The sequence below is a fragment of the Apostichopus japonicus genome, chromosome 2 (assembly GCF_037975245.1).
Source record: "Apostichopus japonicus isolate 1M-3 chromosome 2, ASM3797524v1, whole genome shotgun sequence".
In the NCBI taxonomy this organism is placed as follows: Eukaryota; Metazoa; Echinodermata; class Holothuroidea; order Aspidochirotida; family Stichopodidae; genus Apostichopus; species Apostichopus japonicus.
The window spans coordinates 10,124,958-10,144,204 of NC_092562.1; the positions used below are offsets into that span (position 1 = coordinate 10,124,958).

The following is a 19,247-nucleotide window of genomic DNA, read 5'->3' on the forward strand; positions in this document are numbered from 1 at the left end:
AAGATTTAGCTCACGAAAATGTAGTGTTTCTTCCTGGCTGGTAGATTCGGAAAGGAGGAGTTACTGGGCGGTGCCTAGGGAGCGAGGGCGCAGTGCTAAAATTTTCCAAATGTGTAGTTAGGTAGATGGGAAAGTGCAATAGTGGAGTGGGAGACAGGTAAGAGAGGAGCGAAGTAAATATTTTAGTTTACTTCAAAGACCTGTTAAATGGGCAAATGTACCAGAAGAAATGAAGCACTCCAAATGGTATCTTGCGAATTGACTTAATAATCTTAAATAAACAGTTAATTAACCAACAATTAACATCCCAAATTTTTTTTTTCACTCTTTACAATGACAAATGGAAATCCAAAGGAGAAAGTAGCAGGCCATTGTCTCTGTTCACAAAGAGAGACAAAAAAGAAGTCTAAACTCATTTTCACGTTGTGATTGACAGATAATGATCGGAATAAAAATATCATTAATCTGTTATTCTTACATTACACTAAACACCCGGTTAACAGACAGGGTACTACATCGCCAGACATTTCTGCCCCGCTTCTCTCAAAGACATAACAAATCCAAAGTGACATTGTGTTATGGGGCAGCACAGGTTGGTAAAGGGATAACATTTCAAAGCAAAGGGGATCTACACTTTGCCCTAAGTTGCTTTTATAATCCCAGATTGTTTTTCCTTTCATATTTCTCCTCCACCCTCCTTTCCAAACTGAAGAAGTACTATATATACTATTCAAGATTATTTTCTAGTTTCTAGCATTTTTTCCATATTTATAGTATTTCATTTCAACATTCCATCTGGATTTGTCAATTTATACCCCAAGAGGCAGGAAACCACAACAAAAGGTGAACTAAGGGTAGAGAGAGGCGGTAAAGCCTGAAGGAGTTTAGGGGTGTTATATATATACATATAGTTCTAGTGCGAAGACAAATAATATGTAGTTTTAACCTGGTAATATCTACTACCACTACTGCTACTACAGTAACTGACACTGCTGCTTTGGCTAGCCTTGACACCTACACACTTCTTTCTACCCACCACTGATAAGGGTGAAAATATCTTAAAAAATACCTCAAGGCAAATCATCAGAAAACCATGACTTGTATGAGGACGATGATGATGATTTTGGTTAGAAAATATGAACCTTGATGACTTTCAGCATTAATTCTGACAGCAAAATTGGTGGTGATCAAAGTACCGAGTACAATAGGGAACACACCATGTATTAACAATGGAAGAGTCCTTTTCATCACAGTTTATACAACACCACTGTTAATTACTGGTGGTTACAATGTAGCTGGAAAATACCACGCAAAAATTAAGGGAGGGGGCGTGATACAACACTTTTAAGGTTCTTGTAATCTGTATGACACTGTTGAAAAAGCAATTATTATTTTAAAACATTTTCAAATTTTGCATAGCATTTTCAAAGACTGAATGTTTATCTCATTGAGTACTATAGTTGCTATGTATTTAACTGCGTATAGCAACTTGACCATTTTGTATGGCCCCCGATTATTTGTGTAAGATGATTACTAGGCGTGTTTCGTCATACCGTATAAGAAGTTAGGCTACTACTGTACTTCTTTAAACGTTCCCGCCACCCGCTCAAAACAGTTTGGCGACCGTGTATTTTCTGTAACTGGGGCCAGGCCGAGGAACGACTTGCCATCTTCGGTTGCTAATCAATCTACATTTCTCTCTTTCAAAAAAGCTCTGACACAGCTCTCTTTAATAAGGCCTTTAAGTAATCCTCTTTTTTCTGTCTTGTTGCTGTTTTTTTTCATTTGAATGTTTTTTATTTTAGAATAAAATTTTAGAAATAAAGAATATCATTTTAGTTATGGCGCTATATAAATGCCTTATTATTATTTTGATTTTTCGATGAGATGCTGGATAAATTATTCCCTGGTAAGATTGGCATGTTGCTACCTACACAAATGTAAAGGTGTACCATGTTTTTCTGTGTTCACAGAGAACGATACAGTAGTATTTGAAGTACTTAGGTTGGGAGAAATAAAATTCATCAATCTCAACTTAGCTACACAAAAATGTTACCACTGAAGACTTAGTCTTCCCTGGGGCTGTCCAATTACGTGTGTGTGTGTGAGATATAATGTGGCTGGTCAGAAATCCAAAATCAAACGTTGACCATCTTGATGTAGAACCTCGACATGTGGCGATGAATATTGACAGCAAAATCACTATACTCAACTATCAATGCAGCAACTGACTGGGTCATGAACAGCTTTACATCCATCACTGAATTAACAGATGTAACTATCAACTGACCATTCTCAAAATGCTAGACTCAGAAACTGAAAATGCCTACTGTTGGACTGAAGGTAACCAAATGGTACCTTCATGGCAGTAGTAGTACTAGTAGTACTATAATAACCTTGCTTCAGGTATTAGCCACATAAAGTTTGCCAATGACCCTACATGACTCAGCAAACAATTCATGACAACAGCCGTCTGAATCCTTGTTGAACTTTTGCATCAAAAAGTCCAATTTCCGGAGTACCTACGACATCCCTCAATGGCCTTTAGTTGACCTTTGACCTCAAACATTCAAAATGCTCAGGAGGGAACCCAGTACTAGACAATGATTACTGTATATTCTGGACCAAAGCAAGAATACTATATTTCAAACAATGGCATAAAAAAGACATAAAGAAAAGATGGCATAAAGAAAAGATGAGATTTGACCACATGTGAAATCTGGGGATAGAACACTGAATAAACTGTAATATATATATTTCACAACGATTGCAACTATGGTGGTTATCCATCCATTTCTGTGGAAGGTATACAGTAGCAGGCAGGCACTAGGCAGACAGACACATAAAAACATTGAGAAAATTATAGAATCCTCCAGCAGCCCACAACTTCCACAAACACTTGAACAGTGAAATAGCAGAAGGCTGACTACAGGCAGACAAGCATAAATCCCTGAATTAAGGCAAATACGAGTAGTGTATGCATGACAAAAAGTGACAGGAATGCTAAGCTAATAAAAGCCACCTAAAAAAAAACAGAAAATGAAATGACTTCTGAAGTTACCAAATTTTCAAATTTCTCAGACTTTGACATCCAGGAAAAACAGTATGGATTATCTGCTCACCAAGGGCTACAAACACACCATGTTAAAAGTTCAAGCAACTTTCACTTCTTGGAATATCGTGTTTACAGGTTTTCAGCCTGTGACCTCTGGTGACCTAAAATTACCTTTGACCTCCATGTATAAAGGATAGACAACAACTAATCACTAAGGGCTACCTGCATACCATGTTTGAAGTTCAAGCAACTTTCACTTCTTAAGTAATCGTGTTTACAAGGTTTTCAACCTGTGACCTCTGGTGACCTAAAAAGACCTTTGACCTCCATGTAAAAGGATAGACAACATCTAATCACTAAGGGCTACCTGCATACCAAGTTTGAAGTTCAAGCAACTTTCACTTCTTGTCCTCTGGTGACCTAGAATGACCATGCTAGACATGGTAGAACGAGAGGTTGTGAGCGGACAGGTAAGCGAAGAGCAAACTGAATGCAGTATTACTTCAAAGCAATATTATCCAATCAATTGTTGTAAAGTATCCTGTTAATCAAATGGTAGAGTACCATGTTACCAATTATCACTATTGTACAGCACATTAAAATAAAACTGTTCCAATGTGGTATTTTACAGGACTTTTCTCACTTCTCTGTTGCCACAACAACACTTATATGTACTGTAGCTACCGTCTGATGACCCTAACAGTGTAAAAGTACTGTTACATACCTAGAAAGTGAAGAGCACTTTTCCTGTCTCCTGAGACTTGTTCTAAGGTGCCATCACATGGTTCTAACAACAATAAGATACAGGAATTGAGGCCTGACCACTTACTACTACCATGCTACTACTAACTTGTTATGGTAGTTTAATTGCCTTGCTCCGACAATAAATCTTGCATTTTACAACCACATCAAGCAGGAGATGACCGAAGATACTACTGGCTTCAACCTCATGAAGTAATGTTGATCAGTGTTGTTGATATCCGACACAGTCTGACACTTTACCATCAGCTCAGTATCAGAGAAATTTATCCAAATTTGAAAAACTTAAAAAACCATCTTTTCATTAATTAACGAAAGGAGGCTTTACTCACCGTACACTTGTTCGGTTTCTCTCCGGAATGCACCCTCATGTGTATCAGGAGCTTGTAGCGAGCATTGAACGGCTTGAATCGTCTGGTGCAGCCTTGCCAGAAACAAGTAAAATCCTCTCCTTTCCTCTGATCGATGTGGACTTTCTCGATATGTCGTACGAGTTCTTCCTGTTCGTCGAAAATGCCGTTACAGTCGATCCACCGGCAGATCAATATCTTTTCCTCGTTCTCGTCCGAATGTTTCACGGGGGAAGGGGTCCCTTGCACGTGGGTCAAGGGAGGCGACGGTTTGCTCCTGGCCGAATCAAAATGTTGGCTGTATGGTGGAGGAGGTGGCAACTCTGCTGACAACGAAGACATTTGCATATTCACATGTCCAATGGCGTTACTCGTAAAAGGTGCCGTCTGATTAGAGTAGCCTCCCGGGACATGATAATTTATTCCACAGCTAGGAGGGTAGGAACCATTATTCTGTTGTGAAGAGTAGTTGCTACTGTTGGTATAGGAGAGATTCTGATGTTGATAGGGCACGTCCTGGTATGTCGTTATGATGGCGGCGGTTGGATTGTCTTGGTTGAAGGGGATTCCCTGGGCAACGTGGGCACCGTAATTTGCAGACTCGTGAGGGTATTGACTATTGGTGGGAGGAACTGGGTATGCGACGTTACTCTCCTGCTTGTACGGTTGGAAATTGGCATGAAAGTTGGCATACTCCAGGAGGGCCTCATTCCTCGGTTGCACGACCAGTTGACTCGATACAGCTCCGCCAGCAACATCAGAGTGAGACTGTGGCATGCCTCCGTGAGGCATCTGGTTGGCATTATTGTTATTACTACAGGTGTAAGTGTGTTTCTGTTGAGACAGAGTCGAAATGTCGGACGCTAACGAGCGGACCGCCAGGGAGCAAGAGGAGATGGTCTCGATGCCGTGATGGACTAGAGGACTGATTCCAGATCTCGCCGATAAATGGCCGTATTCCCCCGAGTGGAGCCCCAGACAGGGCGACATCGACGTGGAGGACCCACGTGAACCGTTGATATACGCCACGAGCGACGTCGGACTGGTACGAATGATGCTGTTGAAATCCAATCCATCCGCAGACAACGGTGAGAGTGACAGCGCCCTCTTCCTGCCACGGGCAGATAAGGACCTCGCGGAGTGCCTCGGACTGGCGAAGCTGGAACCGGCGGGGGAAATTTCAATGGGAAACGGTGAAAGAGAGTTGAAGCTGCTAGCATATTGAGATAATGCCGAACTGGGCGGTATAAGCTGGTCACAAATGTCACTACCCGCGATGGAAGCCGGACCACGACTTCCTTGAGGTGTTAAACTTGGTAAAGTCCTACTGAGGCTCGTGCTAACACCGTGGTTCAATTCATGTTTTAGAGGAACCCCTAAGGGTTCCAGGAAATATCTGTCACTGGACGAGCTTTGAGGAGTATAAGGGTTCCCACTGATACTTCCCCCGACCGAGGATGCGGGAATATTTTGCGGAGTGAAACGAATACTCGAAATGTCACTTGGAGTTGGTGAGTAGGCAGCAGAGGTCACTGTTGGCATGTATAGGCCATTACCGCTGATTTTCTTGGACTCAAGGATCTGTGCAGTGGCTAACGCAGCATGATGGTCATCTACGAATAAAATAAGGCAAAATGAATTAAATCAGTCAGTCACATTAGATACTGTATGATCTACCAAATAGAGTCAGTTTTTGTCTAAGCTGTTTGGGTGTGGGTGGGGAGGGGGGTGGGCAGTTATATCATGAGCACCTCTGCATATCATATAGGGTCATGATAATGTTTGCCTTTCTCCTTATGAAAGAGTGTATGCTACAGAATTTAAAAAAAAAAAATATAAAAAAAGTAAAAAAAATTGAAAACCATCAGAATTACATCTCTCTCATTCTAATGTTGTAGTTAAAACATAAAAATCAACAATTCTCGAGGTATCCTTAGCAATAAAAGTAAAGTAAAACAGGTCCAGTAACATGTTGTATTACAATTATTCTACACCAGGCAAGAAATCTGAACTCAACACACTTGTTACACAACAACACACAAGCATTGCTGTAAGACTAAATTGCTATTATTTAATCTAATGGACTACCGGTGTTTTCCTTACATAAAAAAATACTTCAGGCTCAAAATTATGTACAATGCTATAAATTTATGGATTCCATTCAGGCCAAGTTATTGGGGCTTGTAGTACTGAAGCACCATGTATGAAGTCAACCATAATACGTTAGGCTTGAAATTTATAATTTGATGACTCAAAGCATGTAAATCAACTTCTTCTTTTTCTAAACTGTGCACAGTATGACAATAATTTTGACCAATTGCCTCAATGGAGAATCATGCATGAATCATGAACCACGCTTGAAGACCTATGGTTACAGAAGCTTCGAATACTCTGGCTCTTATCTCTGGAACAAGTTACCAGATCACATTCGAACATGCTCTAAACTTTCTACATTCAAAAGTCTTCTTAAGACCCATCTTTTCACTTGTTCTTTTGTAAATTAATCTACTTTCTATGTAAAGCGCCTTGAGCAGTGGCTTTTGTCTACTGATTTGGTGCTATATAAGTCTCATTGATTATTATTATTATTATTATATCTTGCAGAGAAGCTGAAAGTTCCCATGTTTGTCAATGACATTGAAGTGAAGAGCACAATAACCATGTTTGGAGGTCTTAAAGTTTTCTTTATCTCTTACAACCTGGTGAACATTACATGACTGAGAAAAATAAACTTCAGCTTCTTTATCTCACTGAACCACCCATCTGGAATGTAGACAAGATTTTTGTGTCCGTCATAAAACAAAACACTAAAACCTTCTCCAAAATATTTATGTACCGTTATCAGAGTTTGTAACCCAGTAGCCCATGATAACCCCCTGAAGTAACATTGTCAGTTGTGACCACAACAGTAGTGTGGGATCATTATAATTGGCCACAATAGGGAAAATTGGGGTTTAACACATCACTGTACCGGATTGTACAGTTAGTATCAGGCTATCAATTTATCTGGACAGCAGCTCCCCCAATTGTGCTATGTACAGTATTTTCAATGGAAATTTGGAAAAATGGAGAGTAAGTTTTCTCATAATGTAATTTTTTGGTATGTGATTCACTGTTATACAAACTAGAACACTTTCCTCCATTTGAAGTGTCCCTTTTACAAACAATGGACTCCAGGTCTCACCATCGGGGGAAAAAATGCCTTCTCTAAAACAGTAGCAGAAATTGTAACCCAGTTTCAGATGTGAGCACTTCAGTATAGTCTGTTATCATTATAATCGGTCCACAATTGGAAAGTTTAAAGCATCACAGTACTGTATTGCAGTGTGGAGCGGCCAATTTGTCCCAACATTATATGCTCCCCGATTGCGTTATGTACAGAATTTTCAATGGAGATTTATAATGCATATTTTTGGAGTGTGAGTTCAATCTATATAAATGAAATAAAGATTATTCAGAATACATCTGCAAAATTCATAGAGCAACAGAGGGTCCAAATCTGTCATATTTGTGAATATCCCAACTATTAATGAAAAGAAGACCCCTGTGTGTGTTCACTCTTTGGAACAGCAAACCACAAAAGACGGGCCCTTCTGGTATTAGTTTTCATTTTGGAAATAAATGATAAACTATTAAACATTACATGAAAACACTGATGCATTCTCATGCTTGCTGAACAGAAGGCGGTCTCAGGTTAAGACCCTGGCTCCTGCCTGGTAATCCTGTTACATCTGGCTTAATACCTGGCCGATCAATTTTGTCCATTCTAGAAGGATGAGAGCTCCTCAAAAAGTTTATCAAAGATTCTTGCTAAAGACATAAATGCCATTATAATTTTCAACTGACACTGGGTTGAATTAATGCAGACGTATTGTATGTCCACACTCAATCCAGTAATCTCTTTTAAGCTTTCATTACATAAACAAAACCATTCAAAGTAAAGGATGAAATTACATCTGCTCTGTTGCCTACTACTACAACATAAGGGAGAGAAAAAAAATACAATTCAGGCCTTTGTTTACCTGAGAGAGAGAGAGGGGTGGGTGGGTATCTTTAGAGCTCTTAGAGTTTACTGCGTTAAGTGGCAAGGTAGAGCATGTGATTTTCTAATTTATTATGGAACATATCAAGACTGTGCAAATGGGAATGTGAAGTCAGTACAGTTTATAAAGATATGCATAGAACTCCTGAGAACTGTGTGTGATATACAGTACTGTATGAATACTGACTGTGTACAGAACTATACAACCAATCAGTCAAACAAGTGAAAAGAAAAAAGAAAAAGAAAAAAAAAAGAAAAAAAAGGCCTGACCCTGGTTTACCCTCATCATAGGGCTGATATTTTCTCCAACTGGAATTGTTTTCTGTATGCATGACTCTTAAAGCAAAACAAGAAAGGGTATTTGCCATTTGATATTCCATTTGGCTTTGACCCTTGATCTGTGCAACTCTATCTGGAATGTGTTGGAGGAAAATTGACCTTGTTAGGCAGATTTGGTGACAGTCTTGAGCCCATAAAAAACTGGCAAAAAGAAAAAAAAGACTGACAGGACATGCATGCATTCACTACTCTTTTGAGTGTTATGAAACTATGGACAATATTGAAAATTACACAATGGGGTTTTGTACAGTTACTTTATAGTATGTAGTATACCAAGTATGTAGTATACCGTCAGTGACTTTAATGAAAGAAACAAACAAGTACCTCAGGTTTGCAGTGTGAAAATGTAATATTACTTTGTGCTTTGCAATGTAAACAGGCATTAGAGATGTTCTAGTTAGGACTCTGGATTATATATAATTGTATGGAAGGAATCTAAAGAAAGAAAGAAAGATAGACAGACAGACAGATGGACAGACAGACAGAAAGATAGACAGAATGAAGGAAAAGAAGGAATGAGAGAGAGAGAGAGAAAGACCTTTAACGGTTGGTGGGTTCAATGTTTCATGCCAATTAAGCCCGTCAAATTTCGTATGTCGGGAGAGGAAACACATGGCGGGGAAAGAAATGAAGGATTGTGTTACATTTGGACTGTGTATCATGCAAACCTCACTAAACTAGATGAATTGTTTGAGAGGAATGTCAAAATCGATTGTTGCTGTATTTTCTGCTGGTATCAAGCTGGGTCGCTGCCTACAACAGGTCACCATGGAACCCCACTCTGGCAATGTACAGTTTTGTGTACATTAGTACTTAATACTTACTACTACATACTGACCTCATGATGATGACTAGTACTGGATCAACTTTGTAAAAAGTTTTCAAAGATAGCAGTGACAAATTGGCAGCAATTACAGTTTGCAGTTCACTTTTCTCTTGTTTGGTATTGAATTACCTTTGCTTACTCACCATGTTTTCTTTGAAAAGGTCAATTATTTTTGGATATCTCCAAAGGCCTGTTCCCACGAACGCGGGCTTGCTTCACTCTTGATCGACCTATCGAGGCTAGGGCAACTTGATCCACCCTTTTACTCCGTGGGAACGGAGCAAGCCCGAGCTTGATCAAGCCCCTCATGAGAGGTGGGGTTAGGACAGCTAAGCCCGGGTAAACGTTAATCAATGTAAATAAACTATTGCCTTGGGGTGTAAAAGATACGATGGATTTTATCAGTTGTGGTTTGCGCCGCTTGCTTATTTCTGTATCGGCATTAACTGTGTCTATTTTCATATTGGTTGTCCATTTGTACAATGGACCGATGCAGCGAAAATGAAGGAATTACATAAGGCATTGCTGAGTAGTACACATTGTATAGCTGCCCGTGTACATCCGCATACATACAGTATGAAGTTTGAGTTGCTTTCTTGAAGACGTCCAGATAACCGCAAAGGCCATTATTACTATTATTATTATTATCGATATTTTCCTGTACAATATGTCGCAGAAGTAGACAGAGCGAAGTATGTGGTCGGAAGATGAAGTATTCGCATTGCTTGGCATTTGGTGCGACGAAAATAATATGTCGAAACTTGATGGGATATGCCGCAACGCTCCAGTGTACTGATCACATACCAAAGTAAAAATAAAAGGATAACTAGAATGCATGCATTCTGGATTCAGTCAAACAAGAGCCACATCACACATGTTTGCTAACTTAAAAAGACAAGACTTACAATTGACCGTAAAGAATTATTGCTGTGTACATATCCCGATGCGGGAACATGTTTATAGACATGAAACCGATGTGCTGAACTTTTTCCCGCCGTTTAGACTGGGTGTCCCCAAGTCAAAATCATGGTCAATGAAGCTCGTAGTAAACGTCCATGTAAGGGAATATGAGTGGAGTTTACATTCGCTATCTACAGGGTTGATGAATGACGTTTACCAGTTGAAATATGTGATTGGTTAATTGCTATCATCTTAAAACATAAAACACAAATCGCAGGACCAGCTATTTAATAGTGTAGACTGTAGAGCTCGAACTGAAATCGTGGCACAGTGCCAAATATTTCGGGGTACACGTTGTCAGTCCGACACGTTTTCAGTCCGAAAATAAATTACACGTTTTTAGTCCGATAAAAACGAGTTTTCAGTCCGACACGTTTTCAGTCCGAAAATAAAATACACGTTTTTAGTCCGAAAAAAAAAACGAGTTTTCAGTCCGACACCTTTTCAGTCCGAAAATAAAATTTACAATTTACATGCATCTTGGTGCGGAATAGAGCAGTGTTTCGTCTAAAATGAAGAAAAAAAAAGCCCCCACTGTATGGGTGAAAAAGTAATAACGTGATTTCAAATAATCCCTGGGCTCAACCCATGCAACAACATGGATAATTAAGTGACTACGCACCATCCATGACATCCTACGACCGAACAAGAACGCAACCGTGCGTGGTGATTACTTGCCGAAATGATCCCACCTCGCAACTCCCACCTCGCATTCCAGTGTTGTTTATTGGTGATATTATGGCATTAAAACTGCTTTCATTGCCAAACTGAATACGTGTATCTCATTTTCGGACTGAAAAACGTATATTACACGTTTTCGATCTGAAAACGTGTATTTCATTTTCGGACTGAAAAACGTTTATTACACGTTTTCAGTCTGAAAACGTGTATATCATTTTCGGACTGAAAAACGTGCACTACACGTTTTCAGTCTGAAAGCGTGTATTTCATTTTAGGACTGAAAACGTGTATTTCATTTTCGGACTGAAAACGTGTATGTATTTCATTTTCGGACCGAAAACTTGTCGGACTGAGGGGTGTACCCCCCCCCCCCAATATCGGACTTTCAACGAATAGAAGATGGATTTAAGTTGCGCATAAACTTCGTAACGTTTGGAGAAAAAAAAAATTGTGAAAGCATATGAATTCAAACTGAATAGAGGGGAAATATGTGGGTACAGTTATAACACATGGAATAGTTGTAACCACAGCAATCGTTATCAATGGAATATATTTAAGAAAAATGTTATAATTGAAACTTATAAATAAGAAACAAGAGCCCAAGGGCACTGTGGTTCCTTGCTTGGGGTATATGACAATACACATATTATCAAGCAAGATTGGGCTCAAATAGTCCAAGTAATTGTGGTCCTACATGTTCCCATAAAGTAACCAACACTATAGCCAACACTTTTGTGATCACAAAATGTGATCGGATTTTTGATCAAAAGGCACTTTTGAGATCTAAATATGGCGTCGAAAATGTAAGAAGTTTAAGGTCACCTACAAGCGGGTCAACAGATATGATAACATTGGTGACCACAGATGACATGACCTTTAAGTTTGAAAATGTTCCACCACCCCATTCACAACTTGTCCCAAATTATCAACCGTGTCACACCTTGGTATTGGGATTTAATTGCATTAAATGTCTAAAAATTAACTTTGAACTTGTATACATAACTTCACACACAAAGGTCACCCGTAGGTCAACCAATTGACATTTTTGATCGGTGAGACCTAAACGGAGCATCAAAACTGTAAAAATTCAAACATGTTTTCTTTGCCCATTTTCTCCCAACAAAATACTAGTTTTTTTAACATTAGCTGACCTTTGGTGACCTTGGATCACATGACCGCTAAGTTTGAAAATATTCCCCTATACCATTCGCAACTTGTCCAAAAAAATCAACCTTGTCACACCTTGGCGCTGGGAGTTATTGCATGAAATGTCTGAAAATTAACTTTGACCTCCTATAACTTCACACACAAAGCTCATCCAGGGGTCAACCTATTGACATTTATGATCAGAAGGTACCTTTGACATCTGAAAATAGCATCGAAACTGTAAAAATCCAAAAAACACGAAAAGGTCACCAGAGGTCAAATTGAGGTCAAGGGTCACCCAGATGTGGGTGGACAATTGGATTACGTAGAAGCAACTCCCAACCCTAACTGACAATTCGTTCTCAAGTTATCGCAAAAATACTAGTTTTTTATCATTAATTGACCTTTGGTGACCTTGGATCACATGACCGTTAAGTTTGAAAATATTACCCTATACCATTTGCAACTACTCCAAAAATATCAACCGTGTCACACCTTGGAACTGGGAGTTATTGCATTAAATGTCTGAAAATTAACTTTGACCTCGTATAACTTTGCACACAAAGGTCACACGGGGGTCAACCCATTGACATTTATGATCAGAAGGTACCTTTAACATCTGAAAATAGCATCGAAACTGTAAAAATCCACAAAACACAAAAAGGTCACCAGAGGTCACCAGAGGTCAAAATGAGGTCAAGGGTCACCCAGATGCGGGTCGACAATTGGATTACATTGAAGCAACTCCCAACCCTAACGGACAATTTGTTCTCAAGTTATCGCAAAAATACTAGTTTTTTATCATTAATTGACCTTTAGTGACCTCGGATCACATGACCGTTAAGTTTGAAAATATTCCCCTATACCATTTGCAACTTGTCCCAAAATATGAACTGTGTAATACCTTGGCACTGGGAGTTATTACACTAAATGTCTGAAAATTAACTTTGACCTCATATAACTTAACATACAAAGGTCACCTTGGGTCAACTTATTGACATTTTTGATCGGTGAGACCTAAATAGAGCATCAAACTATACAAATTCAAACATTTTTTCTTTGCCCATTTTCCCCTCCCAAAATACTAGTTTTTTAACATTAATTGACCTTTGGTGACCTCGGATCACATGACCGTTAAGTTTGAAAATATTCCCCTATACCATTTGCAACTTGTCCAAAAATATCAACCATGTCACACCTTGGAACTGGGAGTTATTGCATTAAATGTCTGAAAATTAACTTTGACCTCGTATAACTTCGCACACGAAGGTCACACGGGTGTCAACCCATTGACATTTTTGATCGGAAGGTACCTTTGGTATCCAAATCTAGCATCAAAACCAAACATTTTCTTTTTTGCTCGTTTCCTCCCAAAATAAGCACATTTTTTCTAATGTGACCTTTGACCTTTTGACCTTGGTTTCAGATGTAGTTTAATCTCCTGATTCCAAAAAACAAAACGACAAGTCTGTGCAACCATCCTAACTCCGACCGAAAAACTTTGACCCCATATAACTTCGCACATAAAGGTCACACAGGGTCAACCTATTGACATTTATGTTCAGAAGGTACCTTTGACATCTGAAAATAGCATCAAAACTGTAAAAATCCCCAAAAACATATAAAGGTCACCAAAGGTCAAATTGAGGTCAAGGGTCACCCAGGTGCGGGTCGACAATTGGATTACATTGAAGCAACTCCCAACCCTAACGGACATTTCGTTCTCAAGTTATCGCAAAAATACTAGTTTTTTATCATTAATTGACCTTTGTTGACCTTCGATCACATTACCGTTATGTTTGGAAACAATGCCTTACCCCATTCACAACTACTCCCAAAATATCAACCATGTCGGACCCTGTCAATGGGAGTTATTGCTGTTTTTAATATATTGGTTTTTGGCATCTAACTGACCTTTGGTGACCTTTGCGGGCACCAAAAACAATAGGGATCTTCCTCTTACTATGGGCTATCCACCCAACAAGTTTCATCATGATACATCATTTCCTTATTGAGATATCGTGTACACAAGCCAAGCGTCACATACACACACACACACACACACACACACATACACACACACACACGCCAAGTTGAACGCATAGGTTCCTTGCTTTGCAAAAAGCAAGGAACCAAAAATTGCTGAGATAAAATTCACGGATCAACTTTACACGCAAAAGGATAAACAACGAAGTCTTCTGTTCAAACTTTCGTCGTGTTACACAAAACACGAAAACACCGATGCACTACATATGTATATGACGGCTCAACGATGTTTTTAAAACATATATAATTTATATTGAATTTCAACGAAAATTAACAAAGAAATTAATCTGTATTCGAACGCGGTATTTGTCGTGATTACTGCAGGAACTGTATGGATCGTGGTTTATGTCGCCATCTGCATTTGCGAAGATGACGTCACGTTCTCTACTGTTCAAGTATATTTGAAATACCCATCCTAAACGATTAAAAATCGTTTCTCTGTCAAACGCATATTTGGAAAATTATTTATTGGTTTTAAGGTAACGTTTAAAGGCTACCAGACAATTATTTTAAAGATAGCATACTGTTGTTTAACTGGGGGTGGGAGGGGGGGTGGCATTATCGGGATTTTGGCAGGCCAGCGAGTTTTCGTTTCACGTCATTCAGAATATGGTCCGAAATAAACAACAACAAAAAACAACAACAAAATAACGGTGGACGAAAGATATGACGTGTTACACTTGTAAGATTTCCCGCGACCATCGTTTGGGTTAGCACTAATTTCCCGCCAATTTGTAAAGTGTAAGAAATGAATTATAAACGCTGCTTAGGAGTCATACCACGTTATCTTACATCTGATCATAAGACATAAGGGGATGTACAAAATACTTTTTCTTCAAATAGTTATGCGTAGGCCTACCAGGTGAGATGAATGTATATTAAGCCAGCATGAATTGATCTAGTAACAAAGGCAAGGGCGGCGGAACCGGGGGGGCACAGGGGGCACGTGCTCCCACTTTTCCTCAGGATAAAAATGTGCCCTTTCTCTACATAAAAAAATTGTACTCTTGATCACCTTATTAGGTCAGCGATATTTCAGTAAGAGATCATCTAATCCTAATTTAGAAGTATTAATGAATTTCTGTGGGTCAAACTCAAATGTTTACTATCACAAGGCTTCTAACATTCTGGTGAGTGCATATTCAATGTGTTAAAAAAATAATCCTAATACATTTCCAAAAATACATTGCTATATTACATTGTGACTTTGTATTAAGCAGAAGCCATTTATAGCCTACTATGAATAATGAGTTTAGTTTTTATATCCCATAACCTATACCCCATCCTTTCTTATTTTAACATGTTTCATGCATGTATCGATCGCGTGTGTATGGACTTGGACTTTATAATGTTTTCACCTCATTTTGTCTCATCGAAAGAAAACGTGTTCCTTGTTTCCAACGTGCACATTGGATATTGCAGCCCTAGTATGCATTTTTCCTTGAGGGGTGGGGCGGTGGCGGAGCGTCCATACAGTCAGAGAGGGCGGATGTCCCCCTGACGGACTCAAATTGACTGCTGGCGCCCTTTTCAGCTTTTTACCACTTTTTACTTATTCGCGATTATTGACTATTTTATTGCGCTCTCAAATACCTATTGACATTGTCACATTTTGTTGGTGTAATTTTCTGACAAAATGGCGATGACACCTAATTATTCTTCGTTTATCTGCAATTAGCAAAGGGATGATTACCGGCAATCTAGGGAGTATCTTTACTCAAAAAATTTCTGTACGCTCCGCGCCAACCTGTGGTGGCGCTCCGCTTAGATAGTGTCGAAAGCGCCCCTACAGACCATTCTCGCCCCCTGACCATACCCCAAGCTCAGCCACTGAGGGTGGGGGGGGGGCGTTGATGTAGTGATGTGTACATAGGCGTACGGGACCATTTCAGTTTGGGGGGGCAGAACTTTTTGTGCCCGAAAGTTCCCGTGACACTATCTAAGCGGAGCGCCACCATCGGTTGGCGCGTAGCGTACAAGAAAATTTTTGGCACACAATGCCTCTCAGATTGCCGGAAACGGCACTTCTGAGGCCTTGCAAGTTGCATCTAAACATTCTTTATTTTATAATCTCACGTTTTAGAAATTTACACTTCCCCAAAAATTTGGTAAATTAGAAGAAGAAAAAATTGTAACATCACTCTGAAGGGGAAAAATGGGACAGTATATTTTTTAAGCTCCTATTTAGTTACCTTATTAATTATTTTAACACAGTACTCAGCTACCTCCAGAAAAACATACATTGTTCAACGACACGTAGGCGGGATAATGTCGCTGTGTCGGGTGAGACTGCAATTTGTCTCACAAAAAAGTATAAAATATAACAGAGAATATGATAAACCTGTACTTCTAGGCTTGTAGGCACCCCCCCCCCCCCCCATCATCCATGAAAAAGAAAATGTTTCTTATATACACTCATGTTGGGGATGTCCAGGTCAAGTGCTGCGGAAGCACTTTTAATCTGGGGGGGGGGCGGCACCGACATCAAAGGGCACTTTGCAGAAATTCGATTGGACTGATGCAGCCTGATATTTAGTACCCTTTATAACTCTTATTGTTTTATCTTATTTGTGTATACACATCACTCCATCAACGCCCCCCCCCCCCCCCTTTAAAGATGCATACTAGCACTGCAATATCCAATGCGCAAATTGGGAAACAAGGAACAAGTTTTCTTTTGAGACAAAATGAGGTGAATTCATACTAGTTGCTAATGTAGGAATCTTCCGAATTAGAGTTTTTTTCTTGTTAATATCTTAACAAATTTTTCCCATTCGAAATAGCTTTGAGTTTGACCCACAGAAATTCATTAAAAGTCACGGGCTTAGCCAGGATTTGCAAAGTTGAATGCACGACTATCTGAGCGGAGCGCCACCATCGGTTGGCGCGGAGCGTACAAGAAAATTTTTGGTTTTACAAACCCCTCAGATGGCCGGAAACGGCCCTTCCCGAGTGTTCATTCTGGTTCCCTGGCCTCTTGCTAACTTTAGGCACCTCAATTTTTATGTAGAAAAAAGGCACATTTTTAACCTGCCCCCTGTGCCCCCCCCCCGGTTTCGCCGCCCTTGGTCCAGGTATACAATTGACTAGTTAGAAAAAAAATTGATCGTGCAAAAAGCGTGGTAGCCCAGATGAACTGCGCTTACGGTGGTGTTACACAGAATATTCGGGCATCATGATGCTAAATAAAGAAAATCATGGAATTGTCGGGCAAAAATTTGAAAAAGATTCGGGCAAGCTACTGCATATTTATATATATATATATATTTCCAGAGGACAAGAAATTCGGGCAAAAGTCCTGACAAATTCGGGCAGCCTAAGAGGAGAAAAAAAAAATATATATATATATATATATATATATATATATATTTTTCTCCTCTTAGGCTGCCCGAATTTTTCAGGACTTTTGCCCGAATTTCTTGTCCTCTGGAAATTTGGGGGGGCAGTCTGCCCCCCCTGCCCCCCCGCCTCGTACGCCTATGGATGTGTATACGCAAATAAGATAATCAATAAGAGTTATAAAGGGTTCTTAAAGACCAACTATGGAGACTTTTCGATGAACATAGAATCCCACCATTTTTCATGTATGTAATCCTTAACTCACTCCAATTACATTGCTGTAATTAACTTTACCAATTTCGGACGTTAAATAAGTGAAAAATGGGACGAAAAGTCAGCTTCTATTTCAGACATTCCTGAAACATTCCTAAGACATCAGGTGACCATGTGACGTCAACGTTTGTATACCTCACTCACAGCTATACTTTTAGTGTGTAAAGTCGTATACTTGAGCTGCCAAAAACATCAACGATATTACTCCTTTTTCCTCAAAATGTCACAATTCTGTGTTGTTGGAGGTTGCAGTTATACCTCATCCAACAAAAGCATCAGCTTTTTTAGATTTCCGAGTAAAAGAACCGACGTAAAACGGCGTAGACTTTGGATCAATTTTTTTAGATCCACGCGGAAAGATTTTTCAGCACCCGGAGTATTTCATGCACATGAGTCCACATGCATGACCCTGCTTCTGTGTATGCTGCAAATGTCTCATTCTGTGAAAATTATATACTGTCGATAGCTGTGTCGGACCATGGTCGGACATAGCTAATGTGAAATTGACTGTAAACACGCCCTGGACGTCCTTACATGTAACATTATATCACGCAATTGACAGTAATATATTTACTGTAAGAGATGACCGTATATATATATACCGTGCCAAGGGTATAGCATTGTTAGTACATGTACGGTAGTTAGTTACAACTCTCGCCAGCGTTGGCTCACAGCATGTGTAAATAGCCATGTTAGGATTTATCTATTTCATTTGTTGTATTCCAGTATCGTGAGTTCGTGATACATGTGTAATATTGTCCGTTCTGTTTATTCCGACATCTACATGGGCCAAGGAGTTGCATAAAAACGGTAGTATGTAGCGATCGGACGTTTTATTTCGTTAGTGACTGTCTTGTGATTGTGGGATGTTAGTACTGGTCAAGGCCTGTTTCAACTAGACCTAACTCTATGGAATTACACAGACTCACGGTAGTTTTTCGCCCAGGATTGAACAAGAAACGTGGATTAGGATATTCACTGCTAAATTTTTTTATTGACAGGATACTTTTTCTGTGTTTGTATACTTTTGGATATTAAAACGAGTAAGTACTATGTAAGTATATTGTACCGTACGGACCTATTGACGCTACGCTATGTAAAAGATGCCTCCATTTGAGTGGAAATTTTGCTAATAAAATAAGCAATTTAACTAAAATTTCTGCTTATAATTGTCTTAAAACTTGTTGTTAACCTTCATGTGTTCTTGTTTTAAGCTAACAGCTTTTCAAACGCTCGAAATTGGAAGTCAAAAACAGTACAATTGTTCGCTATCTGTGTACAAACAGTGCCTATATCAGCGTTTGATTTTCGCGGTATACAAACTTTGACGTCACACGGTGACCAGAGGCTTCTTTGGGTCAATCTCTGTTTTCAGACATTCCAGAGGTTCATGTCACGTGACTACCCAAAATGTCCATTTTCGTGGTCGTT

At 39.4% G+C, this 19,247-nt stretch overlaps 1 protein-coding gene across 1 annotated transcript in view; it reads right to left on the reverse strand.

Moving 5' to 3' along the window:
• Positions 1 to 19,247, reverse strand: part of LOC139977448 (zinc finger protein GLIS3-like) — a 67,462-nt gene that overhangs the window by 33,176 nt on the left and 15,039 nt on the right. The window contains exon 3 of the mRNA XM_071986791.1: positions 4,147 to 5,777. Coding sequence (XP_071842892.1) covers positions 4,147 to 5,777 — 1,631 coding nt within the window. The remainder of the gene's footprint in view (positions 1 to 4,146; positions 5,778 to 19,247) is intronic.